The 17,140-nt window shown below is 43.9% G+C and overlaps 2 protein-coding genes across 2 annotated transcripts in view; one reads left to right on the top strand and one right to left on the bottom strand.

The window, feature by feature from the left end:
• Positions 1-871: 871 nt before the first annotated feature.
• On the top strand, positions 872-3,164 carry LOC128707379 (protein GPR107). Its single transcript, XM_053802335.1, has 8 exons — positions 872-973; positions 1,042-1,152; positions 1,220-1,365; positions 1,445-1,721; positions 1,794-2,182; positions 2,300-2,690; positions 2,767-2,933; positions 3,008-3,164. The coding sequence occupies exons 1-8, from the start codon at positions 872-874 to the stop codon at positions 3,162-3,164; spliced, it is 1,740 nt and encodes a 579-aa protein (XP_053658310.1).
• A 2,796-nt stretch (positions 3,165-5,960) lies between these two features.
• LOC128708706 (ras guanine nucleotide exchange factor L) overlaps positions 5,961-17,140 on the bottom strand; it is a 75,863-nt gene continuing 64,683 nt past the window's right edge. Inside the window, exons 3-4 of the mRNA XM_053803689.1 lie at positions 14,516-14,603; positions 5,961-6,159 (exon numbers count right to left, since the gene is read on the bottom strand). Coding sequence (XP_053659664.1) covers positions 5,961-6,159; positions 14,516-14,603 — 287 coding nt within the window. The remainder of the gene's footprint in view (positions 6,160-14,515; positions 14,604-17,140) is intronic.

Genomic DNA, 17,140 nt, shown 5'->3' with positions numbered 1-17,140 from the left:
ACGGCGGGGCCCTAGGCGGTCGCCTTCTCCGCCGATCGTTAGATCCGCCACTGGACGAAGGTCTTTTGGACGGCATGCATGTATCTCCTTAATTTCCACATTGCCATTCGCAACCGCCAACACCCAAAAAAAACGTTATCATGTTCAAATTGGGATACAGTATGACGTACAGTATGCGAACAGAAACTACAAGATGAGTTGCGCCATGACAGACGAGTGAGAAGGAATGCACGAGAAGTGAGATAAACAGCGTTCGCAGTGAACAACTGTGAAAACAAATAAATTATACACGTTTTCTTTTTTAATTAAGCGGAAACAAACATTGCTGAATGATTTTAATAGCAATTCAATAAACAGCATCGATTGAGGCTAACTGGTAAAGGATTTTTTTTGGTAACAGTACTGTTTTGTACATTTGGCATTCTCACCTGAGTGAAATCGATCAACACGGGCACAAAAGTTGGTTGGCATCGAGATGTAACGAAACGTCAACGCAATGATTTTCACTGTTTAGATGTGTTTATGCTGTGTTCCTAGTGAAAACTGAGATATTTTATTATATTTTGCTATTGTTTTTTTTCCAAACCCCGGGAACAATTGTGTGGCGGAGCAAAACTGCTGTTCTGGTCATCATTGCTGAATAGGCAAGTTACAATTTACGATATGTCGTGGCTTGACGCCAGGGAACCTCTTTCCTTTTGCACCTCGATGTTTTTCATTCAGTCATGATTGAGAAGTGCGGAAAGTGTAAAATTTACTCTGTTAACTTTACCCTTATTACAGTGGGTATGCATATTTACGTATAAGCGATTGATTCGGGCTTCTTGCAACAGTGGATTGGTACGTATTGCAACAACGTAATTCAGGAAAGATGAGCCGGAGATGGACCGGCCTACTGATGACCGTGGCGGTTCTGATCGTCGCATTGCTCGTGACGGTAACGGTGGCACGGCGACATCACTTGGAAGTTCGGGTAAATATGCATACAAATAGACGATAATAGAACGTAACTGTTTAAAACTAACACTCCCCTGCTCTCAGGATGATTTCCGACGGTACATTTTGCTCAGTACGTTTGGATTTTATGCTGGTGGCGTACTGGATGTGCGGGTGTCACACTTTCGTGTAGATCCCGGTACAGAAGAAAACATGGTATGAAGTTGATACAGAGAACTATTACACGCTATTCATTCGGATTATTTGTCTATGCTTCAAACAGTTTGGTCTTTCGCTCGATAAAACAATGTCTGATTCGATGAACCCGTATTTGGATTCGCATCAGGACAAGTGCATTCTCACCGAACCAGTCGCTGTACAAAGCAATGGACCTATTGTGTTCTTTAAGATGGATCTGAAACAGAATGTGTGAGTACGAGGCTGAATGCACGGGAAAAGAAAACACGCAAATTGATTATTTTTCTTTATTTCCACCCACTCATTACAGTGTGCATGTTAGTTGCTCCAAGGACTGGCAGAATATTCACCTGTACAAAGACCGCAGCGGTGTGCCAGCACTTCGCTCGAAGCGTCAGTCATTCGCGCAAGCCAGCGATTCTAAGATGGTGTATATGCAACGACGTCGCCGGGCCGTATATCATGTACCAGAGTCCAATGATTTTGCCCCAGCAGTGGAAACTGCCGATGTGGCAACGGTCTGCAGTAAGCTAACACTGCCGCTAGAGGTGAAAAAAGACGACATGTTCAAGTACTACAGCTTTAATGTGAGTGGAAATTAGATCATATTCACATTCGCAACATAATGCGACGTTTTACACCTTTTATTTCAATTACAGTTTGCCATATACGTTGCTACGAAGAACGAGGAAGGACTGTACAATCTATATTTTCACAGTTGCCCAAACTACTCGCCGAACAGTCTGTACGAGCTGAATTTTAACGTCGATATTGAGGAGAATAATAGTGGCAACTATCTATCGGCTGGTGAGATGCCGTTGCCGGCACTGTACTTCATGATGTCCGTACTGTTTTTCCTCTCCGGACTGTTTTGGGTGTTTATACTGCGTAAAAGTAAACATCCGCTGTTCAAAATACACTACCTAATGGGTGTGCTGGTGTTCCTCAAGTCGCTGTCGTTGATGTTCCACGCGATTAACTACCATTTTATAGAAGTGCAGGGTGAACACGTCGAAGCTTGGGCTATTCTATACTACATCACGCATCTGTAAGTGTTGATATATTGTTTCTTGTACATGTGTGTTTGTTTAATATCCTGATATATCATATCCTGGTTAACGATTAATCGATATAATACTCTCTTGTTTTACACTCTCCTCTACAGGCTCAAGGGTGCGGTGTTGATCATCACCATAGTACTCATTGGCACCGGGTGGACATTCATCAAGCACATATTGGCGGACAAGGATAAGAAGCTTTTCATGATCGTCATACCGTTGCAAGTGCTGGCCAATGTGGCAGAGATTATTATCGCCGAAAGCGATGAGGGTGACAAGGAGTATAGCACCTGGCGGGATATATTCATGCTAGTCGATTTGCTGTGCTGCGGTGCGATCCTGTTTCCCGTCGTATGGTCCATCCGGCATCTGCAAGAAGCGGCCGGTACGGACGGTAAAGCGGCTATCAATCTGCGCAAGCTCAAACTGTTCCGCCAGTTTTACATCATGATCGTATGCTACATATACTTCACGCGCATTATAGTAATCTTGCTGAAGGTATTTATTTTTGGCGGAGCATATGTGTTGGAGAATACTGTACGCAAACTAGCTATTGCTTTCGTTGCAATTGTAGATAACCGTCGCATTCCAGTACGCTTGGCTGGATGAAATGTTTAAGGAGATGGCCACTTACGTGTTCTTCGTGCTGACCGGGTACAAATTCCGACCCGTTTCGCAGCATCCCTACTTTTCCGTGCATGGTGAGGATCTCGACGATGAGGACGATGATGGTGAAGTCATGTAAGTAGACGCAATAATTTTGAAAAAGTAATTTTCTTCACCTTTCATTGCATTTTTGTTTGATTTTCACACAGCTTCACACAATCAGGGTTGAGTGATGGCATCAGCAAGATTACCAATCGATCCCAACCATCGTCCACTATTGCGTCTGGTGCAACGCTGGTAGAATCGCACGAAGAGGAACGTGAGAATTTGATTAGCAAGCGGGAATCATCCCACGAGTACGATTAGGAGGCTTATCCGTCGAAAAGATGCAAAATGAAATGAACCGTACCGAGGGCAGTAGATAGAGTGGACACATCTGCAACTGTACGCGTAGCAAATTTTTCTTCCGCATATTAGGTTTTTAGCAGCCGCAAGTCCTCACACTCGTTTCATCGCTGTAGACAAACGTAGGACAATTTTGAGCTTCGTACGATTGGATTACATCTGCGATATGTGATGTGTGGCTGATTGGTCACGCATCGGCAATACTTATCAAAGAAAATTAGCAGGCAAAACATAGATTCTCGTATAGGAAACACGCGCTCTAAGGAAAAACCAACGAACGTCACAATTTCCACACATTATTATTTTCCTCCGTACGCAGGACTGACTGTCTAGCTATGAGTAAATTAATCGTCAAAGAATGCCAGAAATGGCCGACCCCCTTAAGGTTGCTACAGAAGAAGAATATTTACGCAAATTGAGCTAAAATTCCAAAACCGATAAAAGTTTATACAGTTTGTAGTATTTCTAGGCCGAGTGCGTGGCCAGCAAGTTTGCGCCTGTTGGAAACATACGCCTAGACGTACCTATCGCGTTCGATTGCAATACAAGCGGTGATAATGATGCAGCTATTTCGCTACTAAAGATAGATATTACCTTTTTTCCAATGATGAAACATGCGAACGCATTCAAACGTGGGGCGTGGTAGCAATAGTTGTATCATCTGTTTACTGTATCCTCAAACTGAAAAAAAAAACAACTAAACTTTCCAAATAAACACTCTCCGTGAATGAATCCGTGCTGTGATCTGGCGCCCTCGTCACTGTTTGCTGGCGCGCTTGAATGTGGTAGCAGCGCAGTTTAGGATGATTTGGTGTAGATTTTAAAAGGACCACAACATATTAAATGATAATTTAACGTAACAATGAACCGCATACCGGTAGGATGGTATATAACGCTGCACTCTTAGAAGGTTACAATCGCAACCCGTACAACGGCGGAAGGACAAATATAAATGAAACCTAGACATACATACATACATGTAAGCTAAATAAACCACCATAAATGATAAATATAGTATAAGTAATTCCGATTACGAACCATTCGTTGTGCTTCTTCATCCCCTGTTAATTTCAGCTGTAGTTGAGCATTGAACATTATTTACTGCTCTGGGTGTATCTCTCATGCAGTGTTTGAAAGTTTGGTTATAATTTTACCCAACGATCCACACAAATCGTGTGACTTGAGTTATTAGACATATTGCGCGTATTTTGGGGGTTGGAATAAAATTTGATTTTTTTTCCATTTCCTATAATTTATTTTGTGTGTTTTTTTTATTATTTTTGCTTACACTCGTCATTCACAACATTAAGGTTCAATATACGTGTTTTACATGTCAGTAGTTATACATGCTACTTGATTATTAGCCATAGAAACACAGCTCCGCTGTTGCAGTACATCCGCTTTCAGTAAGGGAGTTGTGTTGTTTTCCTTTTTTAAATTCATGTTGCCTTAGTTTAAGTAGCGGGTTTCTACTATTCTTTGTTTTTAGTAAGTGTGATATAGGTTCAAAGCTACTCGTTTCCATTTTTTTGTCACCGTTTGAAATGTCTATCCCTTTCAAATCCTGCAGCCTCTGTTAGACGTGTCTGTGATATGAATATTTTAATAGAATTTGGTTCCACCTTAAAGTCGGCCATCGCGAATATGCATGCAAAGGGTCGGATGCGACGGGACGATTGCGTTTGCTTGATTCGGTATCTTCACCTTGCTCCGCTCATCAATACTGAGTGTGTTTACATACATGGAGATGTGTTGCGGTTTGTTTGTTCGCTAGATTGCTAGTAAATATATTGGGACCTTGGTTTAACATTGTCTTCGGGTTCGACTACAAATGGTTCTCTTTGTGTTACGTTCTAACATGATAGCATTTAGGATTGTTTTTGCGCACAAATGTTTGCTGCCAAACTGCATCTCCTTATCATACGTACGTCCTCACCAGCACCCACCGGCTGGAAACGGTTATTCTCGTTCACGTGTAATACATCTCATAACAACAGTTGCATGCTCTCTGGCACAATTACTTCGATAAACAATCGTAATGGGAAAGCTCCTCAGGAATGCTACATTGGTGTAAACGCTTAATGTGGCTGGTAATTGCATGTCAGGACAGGTTACATGTTACATTGCAGTCCATCTTCAAAATGAACTATTACGTAGTGTACATCGAGCATGGTACCGACTGTAATCGCAAATATATAGTGGCATGATAAGCGTTGTACCATAGTCATCATCTAACACCCTAAAGTCTCGTAATGATTGAGTTCCTGATCTTATGTTTCCTATGGAAATGATGGCCTTAGGGACGATATATTCAACAATGAATACACTTTATGTAACCATGGGGGTTATTTCACCCTACGATCTTTAGTGATCCGGGAACCTGATCTCTACCGTGAGTGGTATTTGATTGATGCTATGCATTTGTATAAATATTCCCCCAGACGGTAATGCGTGTGTTGGAGCAGTAGCTTGCCTATAACAACTCGTCAAAATGCAACCTTGTCCATCGCGTTGGTAGCACACACACACACACATATACATTGAAGGGCAAACTCTATGAGCGGGCGCTGTAACACCTGGAGGTAACAATCATGAAAACATCACCGCTTTTTGCTACAATACTAATCTCCAAAATATACAGCGTGCACGCGCACCGCTGAAAAGTAATAAAACTAATCCTCTAACAAGCGTCGTTTCGGTCGCCATCAGGTCCTGGGGAGGGGAGAGGGGAGATGGGCAGGATTTGGCACCCGCCGCTTAAAGCAACCGTTCCAGATCTTCACTCTCCGCGTCGCTGGTGCCCGATTCGGTATCGGTATAGTCATCCTCGTCGCGCCGGTTGCGCCGACAACACGGTAGCCGCCTGTCATCTTCGTAATCACTCCAGTGCTCGAACTCTTCCTTGTGATGTTCCAACAGCATCAGCGACGAGAACAGGCTATCGCAGCCACTGCAACTGCAACGACACCGGGAGGAAAGTGGGGTTATTAGTAACTCTTGAACATGTCATTTCATAGACCAAATTAGATACAATTTAAATATCGAGTCATTCGAGTTGAGCTGGCAAAGTTGGAGGCATATCCGATCCGGACTTGGTAGAATTCTCGCCGAGAAATAGTACGCATCTTTCCTCTAACTCTTACCTTAACACGCATCTCTTGGCCGAAGAATTTGGGAATTTCGACCAAGAATTTTTCAAATTTTAGACCAGAAATTCGGATTATTGGCAGAACGATGGCTCAAAGTGGATAATAAGGAGTTATTCTGAGAAACCTATTATTTCAAATAAAACTACCATCACTATACTAAATCACTCCAAAAGGATGTTACTTACTTGCGTACCTAACATCTTCAGTGTGTCTGAGTCTTCTAGACGATAAACTCCAGAGCCACCTCAATACATTCTGATTCAACTGGAGCCCCAACTCTCCCAGTTGCTCTCGTGAACTCTGGTATTTTAGACGAGGATATTAGCCCAGATCAGATTTGAACTTCAGGAATACTGGTATGTACTGGTTTGAAGTTGATTACTTATTACCATTTTCTCAATATGCGGACAATACCGAGTAAAACCGAGGTCTGGGTCTGCATTAGTGGCTCGTGTGCAACATATATTCCACACACGGGACGCTGCGTTCTCAGTTTCAATTGCACATCAAAATCTGCTAACGTTGCGGCTAGCTGCATGTGACAACCTTGCAGCGGGGGTTTTATTTAACGCTGCATGTTGACGACCTCCTGCTCAGTGCTTTCATCCCGCATCTATACGTTTGTACCGAGTGTTGCGTGTGAGGTACAGCGAGGTTCGGGAGTGTGAGCTAATTCAAATAACCGTTTGTGACATTACGTTTCGCAAGCATAAGTGGGTTTTTGTACGTTATCCGCAGTAAGCTAAAGTAAAGTAGTTCGTTGTGCAGAACAACACACTCCTGCTATGCGCACAACGGTATGGGTAGCAATTTAGCCAACATTTATCCTTTTTTTTTAACACAAACTGTATTTGTAAAGTTTGCAGCGGAGTAGAAGAACCCGTCTCCCCACGTGCCGAGCAGCTCGGTGCCGTATTTCTCATCAGCGAAGCGAATGCATTCACGTTTCAACTATTTCCAACGGCGAAACCGTAGCAAATATCTAGCGGCTTTGGGCGAAGGCGCGTGTTCGTTTGTTTGTGTTGCCATTCCTGGTTTTTTCTTCCACCAACCGGCAGGATGTTCTAGAAGGTGCTCACGTCGCGCGGACCAACAACCACCTCGCATACCGCGCCGAGCAAACAGGATGCAGGATGAGTGTTGCGAAGCTAGAACTGTTAAACCATACACTCTAACCCGCGCTATGTCCACACCCGGGCGTCTTCCCACGCTTCCTAGCACGCCCCGCGCAGTGACTTTCACTCTGCTGCTGCGTTCTGCTCAAGTGATCTCTCGTCTGAGTGCAAGGCGGTTCCACTTTGATCGTGTGGCAGGGGGAAAAATTTTTACACGCTCGAGCAGCATCCGGAATTCAGCCAACCGCTGAAAGTTGATTCGCCGGTGCGTATCCGACGGGAAAGGCGCAATGCCGTGGCAGGATATTTTGCAAACAGGCGGCTGCGTGGCTAGCGGGTGGAAGGGTACGGTGGCCTTCCGCACGCCCAGATCTTCCGCCGGAGTCGGCGAAGCGTTAAATGATACTTCGATTGGTTTGCTTCATCCGAGTTTCGCGCTCATTCGCTTTCGCGTGTTTTAGCGCATTTGTCGGAGCATCGTCTGCTAATGCTCCGGTCAAACCATCCACAAAATATCGATTATATGTTTTACCGACATTAGCAAACTGATAAATTGCCACCATTGGAAAATAAGTGGCCGCTGTGTTACTGGCAGTTTCTTAAGGCAGTGGCGTGCTGGAAGTAACATAATCCTTGCGAAGCTACAAATTTTACCCCGTGAATGATGTATTTGCATCAGACATAATTATTATAATAGATTATTTATCCTCCTTTGGGTTTGTTGGACAACAACTGTGCATCCTCTCCAACAGTAGTGGGGCAAATTCTTCTCCAGGAGTTTAAATAGTATTTTTTATGCGAAAAGCGCAGTGTTCGCCATTTTAGCATTGAGAACGCTCGCGAATTTTCGATTGAGATTGATGTACGGGCATTGTGGAAGCCTTCCAAGCTCTTAGTTTCAACAGGATCTGAAGAATTCTTCAGTCTGGGAAGTTGTCCTGTTGTAATACGAACTCTCGTCTCCTAGAAACCTGGAGTCCAGGAGAAATCCTTCAGCAATCCTTCTTCGAGCATATTGATGAAGAATTTCTGCTATCGTTATACTGTCGAAGTACATGACACCTACAACTCGTCTTCACGAAAGAAGCTCCTAATTTCGATTTGCATCAAACATCTTACTTACTTATCCGGAGCTACAACCGCTTCGCGGTCTTGGCCTGCTGTAGCCTTCGTCTGTTAATCCATTACCCCAACCTTTGTGGTGGACGCATCCATGCCATCACTCCATCACAATTTGGGCCTACCACGCATCCTCTGGCCATGTGGACGATCTAAAAGGACTTTACGGGCTTGGTCGTTCGGTGTTATTCTCATGACGTGACCAGCCGTACTGCTCATAGAGTCATTGTAGTGACTCCTCCATTGTCCTTCCACTAGATAAGCAAGCCCATCTCCTTGGCGGAGACCCTTGGTAGTAGCAAAGGAGTCCTGAGAATTTTCTATCCACCATCATCTGGCATCTGACGTTGGTCATTATCATTCGTACTAGTCTGTTAAGTTTGGCCGGGATTCCAAAATAGCTCATTGCGTCGTAAAGTTTAACCCTGGGCTATGCTGTCGTATACGGACTTGAAGTCGATGAAGAGATGTAAGGAATGTAGCTGCTGCTTCGTCATCTTTTCCAAGATCTGTCGCATGGTGAAGATCTGATCAGTGGTTAATTTTCCGTTTCGGAATCCCCTGTGATAGTTTCCTACCTTTTTCAACGAATGGGACAAGATGATCTTTTAGTATAAAGGAGAATGTTTTGTTGGCGGTATTCAACACCGTAATACCCCTGTAATCTCCCTTCTTGCATAGCATCCAACAGCAACTCTGTATTTTCAGAGTAACTACAGGAATTTTGACTCATACTTCCAGAGAACAGTTATGCAACATTTTATTAGTTTATCATCAAACCACGCAGTAAACTTAAGCCGTGTGAACATGTTTACCTTGTTAAACATTGCTATTTATTGAACATTGCATTGCGCTACAAATGGCAACCGAATAGTTCGATAAGAGACTGTTAACTGTGGGGAAATTTAGATATTGTGAATACTTTTTGATTGATATCTTCCTGACTTTAGGCGTAATGTTGGTATGTTAGAAGCAGTGACAGATCAATCTCTTTGGAGGCCCTGAGCGGAACGATAGTTGGGATTCACTACCGCCATCTTCATCGAACCACCACTATTGCCGAAGTTATATCGAACCACCACGAACCACCACGCCGTTATCGAACCACCACAACCATCCACATCAACTCTCAGACAATGACAAGATCAATAGCCCAACCGAGCAAGGCCGGGTTAATATAAAAAAAAAAGGAATTACTGTATTGTCGTCATTTAGCAATTACGTTCAGTGTGTCTTCATCGATGGAATAGATCCAAACTGTAAAAAGATGAGCTAGAACAGCTGAAAGTGTAACACAATTATAACACCACAGATTAAAACAAGCTTATCCGTCCGGTTGGTCAACGCTTTCTGATCTGATTGTGCCGAGCTCTTACTACTACAATGGTAGTGTGTAACTGTCATTAAGAGTAGCAGCGTTACAACACAGGGTGGTTCCCAACAGGGAATAAACTATAAAGTATTGTTTTATATAAAACAAATTAGATGTCAGTAATCCAAGTACAGACAGTCCCCGAGATACGCGGTTTTTGGAAATTAGGACAGCTGATTTAGTTTATAGCACAAAACTTAAGTAAAAAGGTGTAAAATTGGTCTATTATTCTTTGGTCTTTGGTGTAAAATTGGTCTATAATTTCTTTGTAATATAAAAGATTTGTTTTTAGTTTATTTTTATTGAATACATAAAGTAGCCTGTTTGGCTGAATAAATTAAGTGCCGAGTGAGTAGTCATCTATCTAACTTTGAAGTATAAACGATTTTACTACCGGATTCGACTTACGCGGAAATTCGAGATACGCAGATTTTTCCCGGGTTATTGCGGTCAGCAATAATAGCGTATCTCGAGGACTGCCTATAGTTTGAAAGAATTATGGCTGATAGCAGTGAGGTATTCATATACTCTAAAGCAGAACATCTCCATGGTAATATGCGACAAAAGGAATGAATGAATGAAAGACAAGAATGACGTTGCGTTACCTCTGCTTCCCAAGTGCCAACTTCTGGTGTCGGAATTTGTTTCCTGAACTCACGAACCACCTGCAAAAGCCTGTGCTCATTCAACTCCCAACCACGTGAGCCTATTTAGACAGAACGCTTTCATCTGGCATTGTTATAGAAATTGGTGCACTCACAATGTGTATGGCCCTGCCCCCCCCCCCGCCCAGCACGATTGTCAGTCACAACATAACGACACCCAGGGCGGTGCGATAACTTTTAGGATGGCTGGCTGCACCTCATTCATCGATTGGCAATAAGCACCGAAAAGCGATGACTCGGTGCGTGTAACATGTTACCATGGTTATCAAGCGCCATTCCTCATTATTCAGTGCGGTGCTGTTGTTGTTTTGCTCAAACACCACGGTCGCCCAGGACATGCAACACCCGGGCACCTTTTTCGCCGGATGCGGGGAAACAAAAAAAAAAAACAATGCCACAGATGGGGTCCTGTGCACGTAGCAGAGTGTGCAACATTTTACGTCAGCCATCTCATAAACTCGCTCGATTGGTTTGCGCTGTTGGTTGTTTTTGGGAAGACTTTGTGCCGAGACACACTGTAAAGCTCGGGGTTGGGTTGGAGCCGGCAGTTGAAGCGCAACAGTGCGCCCCAGTAGGAGAAGATAAAAAAAGGGAGGAACTGGCGTAACAGCGTGTGTCTGTCGTGGATAAATAATGCTCGATTTACTCGACTTCCATCAGTCCGGGTCGAAGGGTTGTGAAACGGCGGTACCTTTGGTGGGGTCGGTCCCGGGTGCTGCATCCAAGTGCCGAACACAGGGCCCCGGTGCTCTGGGCGGGCGTCCACCGTTTGCGACCATGCATCGCGCAGTAATAACGTACACGTCTGTGGTGGGATCGTTTGGTACTGACGTTTTGGTAACCGCTCCCCGGAGATTAGGTAGTAATGTGCGAACGTCCATGGAGATTCCGTCCGTACGGTGAACACGCCCGGACGGCGCCAACTAATCACTTGACACGGTCCTTACTCACGCTGGACAGGGGTTGTTTTTCGGACAGCGCTCGGTATGTGACCGATGCAAAAGGAGCAGCAGTGAGTGACCGAACCACACGGGCCGCAGTGTGTACCGATTCTAACAATTTCTTCTCGGTGGGTTTTGTTCCATCCCGACGCATCGCTGCCAAACCGAGGTGGGGTGCTGGTAAGAGTGTTTGGCCTGCCACAATAACTGTTTATCCTCCATCAGCAAACCTCCATCGCTAACCTTCTCCGCGTTTGGCAGCATGTTCGGAACCGAACGATCCTTCTGGGGGGGCTCTATTCGACGGCCCAGAAATAGTTTCATCCAACGCGTCGATGGCCTAAAAGGCAATTATCTACTACGTGTGTTTGCGCTTACGCTGTCCAGCCCTGCACCGTGTCGACGCATCGGAAAACGGTGGAACCTTTTAACCTGTTACTAAAGGCCGGGGCATTGAATCACAACCGCTAGGCCGGACTAAATGAGACGTAATGTGCGTGAGTGCGATAAAGGTAATCGCGTATGGAAATAGCACATTTTGGCACCGGCCATTAACCTGCTCACCGTTACACTCTGTCCGGAACCGGGTTCTGTTCCCTGTGGTCCGGTGGGAAATCACTTTATGCCTGTAAGAATGTTACGAAACTCAACCAGCTGCCATTTGCAAACGGAAGGAAGCGAACAGTGTTGCACGGTTTCGCATAAACGGTGTAGTACATTTACATAATGGATGGGAATAAAAACCACTGATAAGGGAGGAAAATATCCAACCAGCGGACTTTGATCATCGTCAACAACTTCATCATCATTATCATCTTCATCAGCGCATCAAGGATTAAATTCTGTGTTACAGGTCGTGTTTCTTTTTCGCTATTTTTTTTTTTTGTTTTAATAAAAGAAAGCAAAACCGGTGGTAGCTTGGGAGGAAAATTATGTATTCCGATATGCCACCTGCCACCATTCACTTTGATGTACGTTACAGGTACTGCACCAGCCGGGAACACATCCGCGTACACCTGTAAAGCTGCCAGGGTGTACAATTAACAGCACACGAAAGGAGCAGCGGTGTTGCGGAAGATGCAACACCTAGGCACTAGCACCGTACCTCTCCGAGCATTCTTTTGAAGTTGAATTTAATCAGTGGGTTTTTGCAGTAACGGTGCTCCGTGGGATGTCCATGGTGGTAAAGTGGACGCAGCGGGTGGAAGGGTCCGCCGGCAGGTTGCGCGTTGATGAGTTACTACGTGGACATGCTGGGGATGGTGTCTCGTTCTGGGTTGCCTCTGTTTACTTATGCAGTGCAATAATTTATAACGCTTTATAATGCGTTATCACTGCTAAGTGGCATCCCTGCTTCGTTAATGCAATTCTTATCGAGCAGTATGCTTAGATGTTAATATAAATTAACAGGTAAAACATTAGCCCAGATTCGTCACGTGGAACTTCAATATAATTAAGGAATTCCCTACTGTTAGTAACCACCCTGTATTGTAACGCTGTCACTCTCAATGACAGTAACGCACTATCATTGTAGTAGTAAGAGTGCGGCACAACTCAGGACGTAGATCAGAGAGCATTGATCGACCGGACGGATAAGAGCGTTTCAATCTGTTGTATTGTAATTGTGTTTTATGTTACTAAAACAGAACTGAACCAAAGATCACAAAATAGACGAATTCGTGGGGGAACTTTTGTATAGTCTATATCAGGGGTCTCCAAACTTTTTAGCTCGCGGGCCGTATTGGTTGAAACTACGATAGCGTGGGGGCCACTAACACATAATCTTGCGAATAATTTACACAGATGTTGCGCTCCTGATGACTGTTTTTTACAATTTCTGGTATTTAATGTTACTTACTATTACAGTAATTAATATTTAAACAGTTAAAGAAAAATCACAACTTTTTATAATTAGATAATTTCCTAAAAAGGTAACAACAGCGATAACGTCGCGGGCCGCACTGGAGACTTTCGAGGGTCGTAGTTTGGAGACCCCTGGTCTATATCGACCCGTAATAATTAGCCGGCAACTGCTTAAATTCTCAATATAACATCTATAATAAAGCGATTGGAGGCCAACAAGCCTTAGAAGATCTTGGTAAGGTGGTAAAGGAAGCAGACGAATGGCGTGACAGGAGAGTCTGCATTGGATAGACTCTAACATATTCGTTAAACCCCTCATATGTAGTCACCTCTATATAAAAGAACATTCAAGTAGTGAGCGGACGACTCTGCAGTACATGAACTTTAATGAGATTTAGGCTTTAAAGTCCTTAGACATGCGTATATAGCGTAGCCTACTGCAATATCTTAAAGACTTTCGCACCTGTACAGGGAGATGTAATACCCGTGTAGTTTGTAACCTGGTTTTTGTGATGGGATCAATCAAAAAGCACTTCAAAACCGAAGGGAAGTCACCGAGATGTAATGAGTAGTTGTACAATTTTATCAAAATAGGCACTAATGACTCATAAAATCGGCTAATATATACATGAGGTCCAGGTTTAGCGGTTGGTTTCAATGTTTTAAGAGCTTTCTGTAGGGCTTCTTTAGCTTAATGCAGATAGGATGGAGTCGACTACTTTTTGTAATGATAATGTTCTAATATAGCGACTAGATACATTTAATAATTAGTAATTTCAATAGGTTTAATATACGTCACAACGAAGTACTACGTGCGATGTCTCTGGAATGTTTCGATACCATAGAAAATGGTCGATGACAGTGAAACGAGTACACGCTTCACTGTCAGCGAAATTTTTTTGTATAGTAATGAAGCATTCCAGCAAGACATACGGGCAGGTTTCAAAGGCATCCAGAGCATTCGGTAGACCCTCCCGCCTGGCTGCCGGGTTTTGCGAGGGATTCGCAGAACAACAACAAGAATGTCGATCACAGTGTGCCCAGCAACTGGGGCTGTTCGAACGCAATAACCAGTACGGAGAACTTACCCAAAGTGACGCTTCTTCTGCTGATGGGACGCCAACTGACGGCGGCAGCGGAATGCCCGATCGCACACATTGCAGGTCAGTGACTCATCTGTTGGGGGAAGAGAGTGGAAGAGAGAAAGGCGAAAAGGTTTGAGCATAACGTCACAAGTTAATGGAAGGTATGATATGATTGGATCTTGTTAACCGTTGCCTCGGGAGAAATCAAAGTAAGCAACATCATCGTGCCACGGTGTTGGAGGATGCCGTGCCGACGCCGAGATCGAATGGCGACATGGACGCCAGCGGTAATGAAATGAATGCAAATCGATGAAAAGTGTAATCGCTTCGAAAGGAAAATACTGACGCAGCATTATAATGTTGTCGGGTTTATGATTTCCATCCCCATCCCAACCAGACCTATCAACCCATCAACCTATCAATGTCCTATTGTGGTAGGTAGGTTTTGTGAAAATTATCCGCAATTCACCGACAGCAAGTGGAAAAGCAGAACCAAAATAGCCTTCCCCGCCCCACTCTCGTCCAGCGCGCCGTGGAAGGTCCACCTTCCGGGCCCGTTTATCCCGGCGGGGGACATTCCAAGGAGCGTCAGGCAAGTTTTCGAGCGAAATGTATTATTCATGGTGCATTCATCCTTGGCAGAATGCTGCCGGTTCTGCTGTCCTTTGCATCGGCGCTTTCGAATATCGCGTCGCGTGAGAGTAGGTTTCGCTTTACGATCCAGGTCAAGTCCAGGATTGCCAGTCCACCGCTTTGGGATGCGTTCCGTTTAACCTAATGGTAAACCGCACTGACAGGGGTATTACATTTTACACGCTTCCCAGCGCGTAGATTCGCAGTTCTTCCCGGAGCGCTGTGTTTCGAAAACAATGCACGTGTCGTCGGGTTTTTGCTATGGCTTTATTTTTAATAGCATTGTTTGAGAAAATTACATCTTCCTGTTTGGAGCATCTTTTATTTTTTACTCGAGAAGGTACTGGAAGATGTATTCTACAACTCCAAAACAGGTCAGAGCACTATCTAACATTTTAAAATATTGCTAATTTTGTTCGAGAACTGAGTTTCAATGAGTGTCAGATACAAGTTAAATAACGCACAATAATCCATCTCATGGCATACAAACTGACTTCAATAAAAAGGCAGTCGTATAATACATTTTCACTTTAACGTCGGTTTTTATAGACATTTTTGGAAGATTTTTCCCAATCCAACAATTTGGAAGAAATGTCATCCCTCGTCAAAAGGGCCTTCACTATTACCATGTCGCTCTCCTCTGTATCTGATTTGTATTTGTTTTGTATTTGATTCCTTGTATGGTTTGTTGTCCAAAGCTTCTCAATTTGTGTAGCGTATACGGAAGAAGGTTGATAACAGTTTGGAACAGGTTGTTGTCAAACAAGGTTGCAGACTCCTATATCCTGACTTTTCTGGTGAAAGTATCAATATCATCACTCCATCTCTGTTTGGGCCTTAAACCCCCCTCCTCTGTCCATGTAGCTGGCATGAAAGGATTTTAAGGGGCTGGGTTGTTTGGTGTCATTCTAATGACATGACTAGCCCACCAGAACCTAGCTCAGGGAACTCATTATTGAACACCTTGTCGAGAGTTCGTCATTGTAGCGACTCCTCTATTGTCCTACATTAAAAACTCCTTCTGGGCATCTTCCTCTCGAACGTGATTAAGAAGGTTGGGAGGACAAACTCCCGGTTTTGGACTAGCTCTATGTCTCAGATTCGTATGATGCTGTTGTAGGTGAACTCATTGAACACCTTGTCGAGAGATCTTAATTATAGCGACTCCTCTATTGCCATATATTAAAGAATCCTTCTGTGTTTAGGCCAAACTCCCAATTTTGGACAAGATAAATGTTTCAGATTCGTATGTAACTACCGGCACTAGATAAATTCTTTACAGACCCAGCTTCGATTCGTCAGCCATTATCCCAGTGCCTATCTCAACATTGATGATGTTGTCGGTGAACTCATTGAACATCTTGTCGAGGGCTCTTCATTATAGCGACTGCTCTATTGCCCAACATTAAAAAATACTTCTGGACATCTTGATTAAGAGGGTTGGGAGGACAAACTCCCTGTTTTGGACAAGCAGAGTCTCAGATTCGTTTCGTCAGCCATTATCCTGGTGCCTATCTCAACATTGATGCTGTTATCGGTGCAGACCTCTTACCCAATACAGGCGAAGTTTTTAGAGGAACATCTCGACCTCTCGTTTCTGATATTCCAGCAACATTATCCAAGCTATTGTGATCCGGTGATGCAGTTAACCAGCTCATTGTGTTGATTTCCGATGGATGTACGTCGAGTTTCCCTGCTGGCGTAAACGAACGCGTTATCCTAGTGGAAAATAATCACTTTTTCTGTCAGCTCGAATGAAAAACTGAAGGTAATTTAGATGCGAACCTAATATGTTCCGTTCCGGTGGTGTAGCACAGTAAAGTAAAAAATAATTACTAGACTACCCGTTGTCGAAGTGCTAAAGAAGTCCTAGCGACCAACATCCTTACGACGCTCTTCGCTAGAACTTTCCTCATCATCACAGCGTTGTGCGCGCAGGGTTTCAATCAATAGCAGCCCGGCCCCGGCAGATGAATTGATGAGCGATGGGATGGT

Source organism: Anopheles marshallii, chromosome X (assembly GCF_943734725.1).
Source record: "Anopheles marshallii chromosome X, idAnoMarsDA_429_01, whole genome shotgun sequence".
Lineage (NCBI taxonomy): Eukaryota > Metazoa > Arthropoda > Insecta > Diptera > Culicidae > Anopheles > Anopheles marshallii.
The sequence above is the reverse complement of the archived record's forward strand: the minus strand, read 5'-3'. Positions and strand labels throughout refer to the sequence as shown.